Source organism: Dendrobium catenatum, unplaced genomic scaffold, assembly GCF_001605985.2.
Source record: "Dendrobium catenatum unplaced genomic scaffold, ASM160598v2 fragScaff_scaffold_231, whole genome shotgun sequence".
NCBI lineage: Eukaryota > Viridiplantae > Streptophyta > Magnoliopsida > Asparagales > Orchidaceae > Dendrobium > Dendrobium catenatum.
Window position 1 is genome coordinate 11,153,979 of NW_021318693.1, and position 11,211 is coordinate 11,165,189.

Here is an 11,211-nt window from a genome sequence, read left to right on the forward strand (position 1 = left end):
AAATTCCAAATATATGAACCTTCAAATTCTCAAACACCCAAATCTTCAGATTTCCAAAATTCCATATCCATTGCTGCTACTATATGCCAGATAACACGTATATCCTACGTATCTGATCGACGACTAGCCTTAATCGAAAGTTCTCTCTCGTGATCGGGAGGGGTAATTAACTATAGGGGCTTGCGCCTATAGGAAACTAGAACTCAGATCATAAAGTCATCGCAAATGAGGGCGAAATCTCTGGGTAGTGTTTTATCTGCAAACCCATATGCCTTCCAAAATTTACCCCGGAACTTAGTTCGTTAAAACTCCCTCGCCGAATAATAAGAAGAAAAGCGCGGCGGGGAGGCCGGGGCCGAATTTTCGGAGCCCACAGATTTCTGGCGACTCCGCTGGGGATTGGTTTCTCTTTCCATCTTTGGCTAGTCATCTCAGTGCTATAGTAGCATCTATATCAAATCGTACTCAAAATTTTGAGTCCTTCAAAATGATCGTTTAATGATTCAAAATTCTGAATTTTCTAAAATGATCGTTTGACAAATTCATTTAGCATTCAATAGAGTTTTCGGAGCCCACAACTAAGAAATTTAAGATCAAAGAACTTGATAGGCTAAAATATTTTATTGAAATTGAAGTAGCCCACTCTAACAGAGAAATTTTTATTTCAGAATAGAAATACATTAATGATCTTCTTAAAGAAACAAATAAATTAGTCTGTAAACAAGCACCAACACCAGTAGAATCAAATCTCAATTTGAGGGAAGCTAAAGAGGATCCAAACATATATAAGGGAGCTTACTAGATTTTTGTGAGAAAATTGATCTACCTTTCTCACATCGGACCATATATAGCCTTTACTATAAGCACGATCAACCAATTCATACAAAATACAAAGCAAACTCACATGCAAGCTGTAGATAGAATACTGCACTACCTTAAAGGGAATTCAGGTAAATGAATTCTCTACATAAGAGATTGTGGAATAACCCCAGAAGCATATACAGATGCATACTACGCATGATCACCAGTAGATAGACGATCTACATACCTTAGGATACTGCACATTCCTTGAAGGAAACCTTGTCATATAGATGAGCAAGAAACATAATGTGGTGGCAAGGTCTAGTGTAGAAGCAGAGTACAGAGCTAATGACCTTGAGAATATGTGAGCTACTATAGATCAAAATGATTCTAGAAGACCTAAGGATCAAGTGAGAAGGACCCATGAAGCTACACTATGACAACAAATCAATAATTAGTATTGTTCACAATCCAATTAAGCATGATAGGATCAAGCACGTAGAAGTGGACAGACATTTCATAAAAAAAAATAAGGTGGGAACTTGAGTGGGTGATTTAGGAAGGATTATATTAGGGCAATTATGCATGATTGTGTAATTATTTGTTTCTTTATTAAGATATCTTGTATAGATCTATACATAGAGATATATTTATGCTTCACGCCTTTTCCCTCTCCAATTTTCAAAATTTAATAGGGTTATCTTACAGGAGAGTTCCTAAACATTCAATAAATCACACAACATATTACATTCATCTCATTCAATCAATTGTGTATATATAACAAGTAACTAGGAAGGCTTGTTAATTAATTTCTACCATCCTGAGGCCAACTCGATAACATAATTCCACTAAAAGAACACATGTCCTCAAATCGGTTGACCATGTACCATAAAAACCGTCAACTAGATCCTATAAACCCAAGCTCACCATCAAAGTCTCTCCAAGGTGGAAATAACCATAATATTCCCTATGTCATTCGAATTATCGCAAATAAGGACAATTCACTTCGTGGATGAGCTCCCTCTCTCCTAGATGCCCTAGTAAGAGCTCCCAATTATTTAAGCCTTTGTCCGACGTACACTCCTCTCCCTCATCATATTTGATATGGCACCAATAGGCCGTCATAGTGAAAGATGACCATAAAACCAATGCCAATTACCAAATACATCCATTCATCAACTACTAGGTTACTCTGCTTAGCTAGGCATCAATCTCTTCATAGGACCTCAAAGTCCTAAAAGCATTGTCGAGAGTGCTCCTAGTCTATGCCTTAGCTCTTGTGGCCACTCCTTGGCATCATCATACCAATCTTATCAAAACAATATATATTAACTAATTCTCCACGTCTCATATCATCACGCTTGTTAAGATACTTAGCTAAGCCACCCTTCATATAAGCCTTGAGCTATTGGAAGCCTTGGTGAAAAGTGCACTTATACAAGCTTTTTCTCGCATAAACACTCTCTACCCATTTTAGGCGTAAGCTTGAATAGCTTAAGAAGCAGGGTTGACACCCATTATAGTGTTTCCTTTGCTCGAAGGCCTTTGTCCTTTTTCCATAAGGCTCGCAAAACATCACTTGCTCTCTTGGAATAGTAGTTTCTCATTCTGAGTTCACTCTTGTTTATGGGCAATAAGGGACTAGGGTTGCTTAGTCAGATTTGTTGTCGACAAGCCAAATCAGGCACCACTCATTCATGTGTGGACACCTTTCAAGGTCTTTTAACCCACTGTCTTGCATCGATTCTAGGAATAACAACAATTGGGAGACAATCATTGCCAATATTTCTCCTCGACAGTCGTCTAGATGTGGAGCCTCTCTAATGGTTGCTTTATTTACTGGCTAGAAGCATACTAAATAACCTCCACGTGGCAACAACTTGGCATTCAACTTTTCCTCACTATTTAGAGATCAACCATACATTATCAAATCAAAGAGAGAGAACCATATTGATTATGTAGCCTCCGTAGAAAGTTGTTTTGCATTCACAGAACAAATAAGCAAAGCATGAAAAAAAAAAAAAACATTGCATTCATCAAAATATCATAGTTTGGTTACAAAAGGCCGAATGATATACAACATCAAAGGAAAGACAACTAAACTGCCTAGCAAGGAGTCTTACTCAACTCACCTTGATGCCGACCACTAGAACTACTTAACCTACAAGCTGATCGACCTGTTTGATCTTCTTAACAAGTACACCTAATCCTGTGCAAAATCATCACCCAAAAGTGTAAACCTGTTGTGATAGATGTACTTAATAGAATATCTGTAACACATTAAATAGTAAATATAAATTATATGGATTATCTTACAGGAGAGTTCCATAACATTCAATATATCACACAACATACAATGCATTCATCTCATTCAATGAATTGGTATATATAACAAGTAACTAGAAAGGCTTGTCAATTAATTCCTACCGTCTTGAGGCTGGCTCAATAACAAAATTCTACTAAGAAAACACTTGCCTTCAAATCAGTTGACCATGTACCAAGTGATCAACCCATTAAATAATTGCCAATAAAAATCGTCAACTTGGTCCTGTCAACCAAAGCTCACCAGCAAAATCTTTCCAAGAAGATGTATTTCTCAATCCCTAGGGAAATAACAATAATATTCCATAAGTCATGCAAATTATCATGAACTATTTGATGTGATTTCATGGTCACTCGAATGTCTAGGTGATTATATGTACCATAAAACATGATATTAGATTGAACTAATCAATCTTTTTTCTTTTTCCAATGATTCCTAAAACACTTACAAATAATGAGCTAAACATATGCATATATTTAATTGTCATTATTCGATCGATCAGCCCACCAAATAAGTTGGTTGACTATTGATGATCCACACCACTTGATATTTCACCAAACTACCTTGCTAGTAAGCTGACCAATGATAACACGCCTATGATGCACCGACATGGACACGGCGACATGGACACGACACGACACAGACACGGGACATGGCATTTTTTTAAAATATAGGACACGGGTGTGGCGTGGATACGACATAATAAATTTTTAATATAATATATAGAAATTAAGGTAACATTATATTAAAAATGGCAAACAATAATAAATCAAAGTCATGATAACTTATTTAGCTTATAACATAAGGATGTTTAGTATAAAATATCTAGTACAATCAAAAAAATATAAACAAAAAACTATTTAGTACAACATGAAGGTCCAACTATTCAATAGATGGAATGATAGAATTAGATTCAAAGGTTGGCCTTTGGCCTTCAATATCATCATCACTGAATATCATTACTTTCAACTCTGGTTCATCTAGAGAAAGATTTGCAACCTCCAATAATCTCATATCATCAAGGCACTCGAATCCATCTCGAGCAACATCCCACATCTTGTTATCACCTTTCATATCAAGTGAGATTTTTCTTGATAGAAGACGAATATTTGTATGCACATAAATTAAATCTTCAGCCTGTTGTGGAGTTATTTTATTCCTCTTCATTGATTGAATAAATGAGTATGTGCTCCCATTTCTCTCACAATAGGAAGAGGATGATACTTGACTAAGAAGTTTTATTGTTATGGTTTGAAGAAGCGGTGTTAAAGCTCCATGAATCAACCACCACATTTTTGGATCCATCCTCCAGGAATCAACCAAAGATTCTTGATCACCAAAATCCTCTAAATATCCAAAGAACTTTGCAAGTTCTATATTCATTTTTCTTCTCTACTCATTTGGGAAATATCGTTTCAAGCATACCTTTCTCATATTTGACACTTCTAAGTCTTTTTGTGGTGAGACACGTTGAGGGTTTTCTTGAAGCCACTATTTATTTGAATACCTTCAAATAATATAAAACATATAAATTTATTTATTCATTTACCAAGAAATTTAAAATTAATTTAAAAGATGAATACAAATGTACCTTAGATTTAATAAATGGGTCAAACAATGCGGAGGTGTGTTGCTTTTGGTCCACCTATCCTCAAGAATGGTATAGACAATGCTCCAAAACTTAGGTCTTCATTATGTGACTTTCTTTCATGTCTGTATATAATTCTTTCACTTTTATTAATATAGAGTCCCACATCTCATAAATTAAATGTAGACATTATTTATTTATGTCAGCCTCTCTCAATATGTCATGAATCGGATCAGTGAAAGCCAAAATATAATCTACATCATCCCCCCACAAATCATCTAAGACTTTTTCTTTCACATACATTACCTTTCCAACATCATCTTTTCGATAACAAGACCACTTCTCACTAATCACCATAGATTAAAGAGCATTTTTTATTTATTTGAATCTTCTCAACCTGATTATTAAAGAGGCAAAACGAGTTTCAGCAACAACTAACATTCTCAAATGTGCGAAATCATTAAACATTGAAAGTCTCATTAAGTGGTTCATAATGAAATTTCTGATCAAAACAGCCTAATCTGCAACCACTGTTATCCAATGACATTCAGCATAGATGATTTCATTTGCTTATGTATTCTTGGATGCACAAATATTTTTTAGAATAAGATTTAAAGTGTACACAACACATGAAGTCCAGAATATATGAGGATAAATTTACTCCACCAACAATCCTGCAGAATTAAGGTGTCAGACACGCCCTAACTCCCACTCTATTGGGGATTTATATGCATAGCACTCAAATATATCTAATTTATATATTTCACATCTAAACTTTGTTTTTTACATATTTAGCACCCAAAACATCAATATAAACTTATAAATAACATCTCACCTATTAAAAGCCTTAACCCCATCAACAAGACGCCAATCCCATTGTTCACACCATCGAAGATGTCGATGCTCTCACCTGTAGGTTCACCGCTACTTTCATGTAAGCTCTACCATCTCCTGCTTATGAGCTTGCTGCCGTGCCTACCTATGAGTTCCGCCTGGCTAGTTGGTTTCTTTCCCTGCATGCTTGCAAGCTTCTCTCTATCTTGTTGATGCCCTCGCCTGCGAGGTCCGACGAGTATTATGGGAGATTGGATAACGACATTAACAAAAGTGCTAGATGATGTAAATAATTAAGTTTAGATGTGAAATATATAAATTAGATAATTTTGAGTACTATGTTTGTAAGTCCCCATGTAGCTGATCACTTGGACTAATTAATCATAGTTGTCCAAACCCAATTTGCCATGCTGGTAGAAAGCGTAAATCGAGCCAATCAGCCATGGGTGCTGGCCACCTGATCGGTGCTAGAATCAGTTGACATGTGTTCTCTCTTTTGATCTGAGGACTGGTTGGCTTAATCTCCTCCGTCCCGGGTAACATAAATCGAGGCTGTTCCAATATAAGCCTTTGGGATTTGATAGAATGCTTTTAATCATGGTTTAAAATTGCGCAATATGAGGCTCGCCTTGAGGCCCGCCTTTGCGCAATTCCAGTAAAAAACGCCTCGATGCTTACGCCTCGAGTTTTTTTTATGAGGCTTGCGCCTCAACTTGATTGAGGCCCGCCTCGCCTCACTGGCATGAGGCTTACGCCTCACGGTATATATATTGAAACTTACATAAATCTTGAAGTAAATGCCCGACATTGGACTCTATAGGAGAGGAGGAAGGGGAGAGCAGTCCATCATAATGATGATTCAAATGAAGAGCCCCTTAGTGATGTCAGTGCTGATGACTTATGAGTTATTATGTGATGTGTCATTGCTATGTTTTTTTTTGGAAATTTGAATTATATGTTAATGAAAAAAAATACTTGGATTTTGGAAAGATATAATTTTGAGTTGAACATATTTTATGTTGTCTTATTATTGGAATATTTGATTTCATTTCATATCTTATGCTTTTTTATATTTTATATTATTCACTCATTGGTATATAAAAAATTTATCATTTTATGTTTACGCAATCTTTTGATTTTGAGGCTTACGCCTCGCCTCACGAATGAAAAACGCCTCAATACCCGAATACGCAATTTTAAACATTGCGTTTAATATATGCTGTTTTATTACATGGCATGACTGGATGTTGAATTCCATCATTCTAGGCTCTTGAAAGAGACGAAAATCATGGTTGAAATGCTCTCCTAAATTCCGCCTACTACTTTTTTGCGATGCGATTTTACTTCATTTATTTCTGCATCTTGATGAAAGTGATTTGTTTTGATATTATCTATGAAGACTATTTTTATTCATGCCAGGTTACCTGCTCAGCGCTGGCAAGCCCTTGTATTCCTTAGCTCTTATTGGATTGATAATTCCCCAGGTCGTTTTCCAGGTTAGAAACACACCTTATTGTGGCTAAAGTATCTTCCTATGTGATTATTATAAGGCAAGTAAGTGTACAGAATCTCCATTGAAAGTATCTTCCCATGGCAAATAACTACCATTAATTAATCTAGCCAGGCAAATCATACCCCTCGGCTCGTCAAATCATACTGCCATTTCCAAAAGAAACTTCTCTTATTTTCCCAAAAAAAAAAAAAAATTCTTCCACTTTCCCTCGTAAACAACATTCCTCTTAAGGATTCCCTCACAGAATTTACTATATGGAAGTTTTGGATGCAAATAACGCATTGATATGTGAATATATCCTCTTTTGGATGACAAATCATCAAAAAAAAGCACACATTCTCATGCCAATCCAATAGCATCTAAAGCTTCCTTAGAGTAAATTCTGCGAGGAATTCCTTCTAGGAATTTTATCTCTCATCTTAGCGCCTAACGAATTTCTGTCAGCGCTTCATTCTTCCATGAAGACATTACTATGTTCTAAAGATTCTGCTAAATATAAAAAATATCCGAAGAAACATGCTGAATTAAAACTTCTTGGGAAGTCCTTGAATCAAAACCATGAGGACAAATGATAAAATCAAACAAGTTCTTAGTGTGACTCAGCTTTGAGATCAAACTTAGTTAGCTGAAATATGTTATCATGCCAATAGCTTATTTATGACATAACCTGCAAGTAATTTTTATGTTTAATCCACTCTTGCTCTCGAATGCCCTTTGCAGTTCCAGTACTTCTTGAAGGATCCTGTAAAGTACGACGTTAAATATCAGGTCATTTACTATGCTTCTCAATATCAAAGTTTACAACCATGCTCTATTTTACCTCCTGAATCTTAACAAGTTCATTCAAGACTCATGGTTCATCCATAAGGAAAAAAGTTTCGAGTGCAAAGTTATTAAACCGGTCATTTCGAGTTAAAAGCGGGTTCACAGTTCAACTCGAAATGATCCAATAATTTGATTTGAATTCAGCCCATTTATTAAACAAGTCAACTCGAATTTAAATTTTTCATATCGATATATTAATAGGTTAGATCATTTATTGACACCTCTAATACTAGCATAATTTTTTTACTGTTTGATCCATATATTTGAACAGGCTAGCGCTCAACCTTTCTTGATTCTTGGGCTCTTAGTGACAGCTTTGGCCACAAGCCACTGAGAACTTATTGCTTGGTGGATGGAGTCATTCAAGCACTAGCCTTAGTGAATTCCTTTAGTCACCAAAAGTATCCTTTAATTAGCTGATAAACTCATCTCTGGGCATTCTGTGGGGGTTTTTTTTTTCTAAATCATTTTATTGGAAATCGTCATATAAAGAGTAGAAGTAGCTATGTAGTCTTTGATGTGCTTTTGTGGCCACTTTTGTACCTACTGGACCTTATAAACTGGCCTCTGAAGTAAATGAACACAATTGGTTGTTTTAATTTTGGGAGATTCAGATACACATCCCAAAATTCTTATGTATTTAATATCTAATATTTAAATTTTTAATATTTATTTATATAAAATTTAATTTTCTCAATGGCATTAAAATGTATGTAGAAAAGTTAATAGTATTATATAATTTAAATATTTAAGTATTGTATAAGTAAATGTAAAAATTTAAATATTAGATATATAAATATATAAAATTATTATGATGTATAAATAAATCCTTTTATTTTAATCTCCTTTGCCTTTTGTCTGTTCTAGAAAAAGTGCAAATTTGTGATTTTTAATATTATTTTTATAACTAGAAATATTTCATACTTATTTGATCAGTACGTAGTTCAATATTTTACTTAATTTTATTCTGCTGAAGTGTTGACATTTAAGATAAAATAATAGCTGCTTACTGCCATAACCGTTTTGATCAGTCTTAAAAAATCTCTTCATTTGATTAATGGCGGAACCAAGAATGTTTTTTTAGAGGGGGTATAAGCTGTTTTATTCACTAGTTATATTTTTATTAATTGTTATGATAAAATTTTGATTATAATTATAATTTAATTTATTTTTGTATGAACGTCAGTTATAAGAATATGAATTAAAGATGAAGATGATTAATTATGTTTCTATTTTTAAAAAGAATAATATAATTATATATAGTTAACACTGCTGTTGTCAGCTCCCTGAGAAAAGTGGATGATTTCATTAAGTAGTCGATAGTCAATGTAAAATTTGGACAAATATAATGATAAGTGAGCAAGGGTTGTTGTACATGGCATTCAGGTGTAATGTTAAATAGGTAGAATTCTCGTATCATGGATGGATGTTGGCAAAGAAACTAGACTATGAAATCAAGATTAGGGTATGAACTTGAAATATAGGTTTCTTATCGGCAAATTAATGGATTTAATAGATATTTTGATTAATAGAAAGATAAATATTTTATGCATTCAGGAAATATAATTGGGTTGGAAAGAAGACTAAGGAGATTAATATTTTACGATTTGAACTATAATATTTTGGTACGAGTCGTACTAAAAATGATATAGGTGATTGTAGTAAGAGTTTGAAATATAATGTTGTAAAAATTAATAGAATTAAAGATATAATTATAGCATTAAAGATTGTTGTTGATGTTAAGATTATTAATATGATAAACTCTTATGCTTCTCAAGTAAGTTTGGATGTGTACAAAATTTTAATTTTATACTGATATAGATAAATTAATGCAAAAGATACTTCTAAAAAAAAGAGTTTTTATTATAAGAGATTTAAATGAACATGTTGGTAGAAAGATTGCTGATTTTAAAAGCATTCATGGTGGCTGCTAATTTTAAAAGCATTCATAATGGTTATGAATTTAGAGTAGGGGTGCAAACGAGTCGAGTCAAGCTCGAGCCAAGAGGTGTTCGAGTCGAGCTCGATTATCAAATGCCGAGCTTGAGCTCAAGCTCGAACTCGAGTCGATTTCAAAATATGAGCTCGACTCATCATCATGTCGAGCAGCTCATCGAGCTCTGCTGTTGAGCCCATAGTCATGTTAGTTATCGAGAACTGTCGTCCTAAGCTCATCTGTCATCTTCTCGAGCTCCGCCATCGAGAACCATCGTCCCGAGCTCGTCGTCTCGAGAGTAGCTGTCGACCTTCATCATCCCGAGCGTAAACATCGAGTGCTTAACTGTCGTTGTCTCGAGCTCGTAGTCACGTCCGTTGTCGTCGTCACGAGCTCGTAGTTGCATATGCCCACATGTTCTAGCTCGCGTTTTGGATTTTCTGCTTGCGTTTTGGATTTCCCGCTACCATTTTTGATTTACCGCTCGCATTTTGGATTTGCCTCCCGCGAGCTCTGCCGTCGAGCTGCTCGACTAGTTGCCGAGTCTAGTAATGACTTATTCGAGCTTGAGCTCGTTAAGCTGTCGAGCTCGAAATTATGTTCGAGCTTGACTTACAAGCTCGATAAGCTCATCGAGCCTGTTACCGAGTCGAGTCCGAGCCGGCTCGCGAGGTCGCTTGACTCATTTGCATGCGTAATTTATAGCGACTAATGAAGGTGGTAAGTTCGAATTAGATTTTTTTAGCTTATAATTTTTTAGTTACTAATACCTTATTTAAGAAAAAATGAGCGTCTTATCAGTTATAAGAATGGATATAGTAAAATTAAAATTGATTATTTTATTTTAAAAAAATTGATCGTTTAGATTACAAAGATTATAAAATTATTTCAAGTGAAAGTTAATGTACCCAATATCACTCATTAGTTTTGGACTTTAAAATAAAATTGCAGTAAATAGAAAATAAAGTAAATCATTGTTCTTGGATTAGATGGGGGCATTTAAAGAATATTTATAAAAATATTTTTGAAAGTAAGATTTCAGATTTTAAGATTTTGTCTATGTATGAGGAATATAATATTATGTGGCATGCAAGAAGTAGCTAGTGATATTAAAAATATTGTAAAAATAAAAAAAATAAAAAAAATAAAAATAATAAAAAAAAATAAAAATATTGCAAAGATGTGCTTGGAGGATTAAAGGGAAAAACTACTAATAGCAAAATAGTTGGTGGAATCAAAATGTGCAAGAAAATATAAAAACTAAGAAGATTTGTTATAAAATTTATTTAGTTGTAAAAATTGAGATAGTTGGGAGAGATATAAAAAGGTCCATAAAGAATATAAGAAAACAATTTGTAATATAAAGATTTTAGCATTTAATGATATATATA

At 34.3% G+C, this 11,211-nt stretch overlaps 1 protein-coding gene across 1 annotated transcript in view; it reads left to right on the plus strand.

Moving 5' to 3' along the window:
• LOC110111644 (chlorophyll synthase, chloroplastic) overlaps positions 1 to 8,503 on the plus strand; it is a 63,860-nt gene extending 55,357 nt beyond the window's left edge. Inside the window, exons 13-15 of the mRNA XM_020843601.2 lie at positions 6,966 to 7,042; positions 7,780 to 7,827; positions 8,156 to 8,503. Coding sequence (XP_020699260.1) covers positions 6,966 to 7,042; positions 7,780 to 7,827; positions 8,156 to 8,218 — 188 coding nt within the window. The 3' untranslated portion in view covers positions 8,219 to 8,503. The remainder of the gene's footprint in view (positions 1 to 6,965; positions 7,043 to 7,779; positions 7,828 to 8,155) is intronic.
• The last annotated feature ends 2,708 nt before the right edge of the window (positions 8,504 to 11,211 follow it).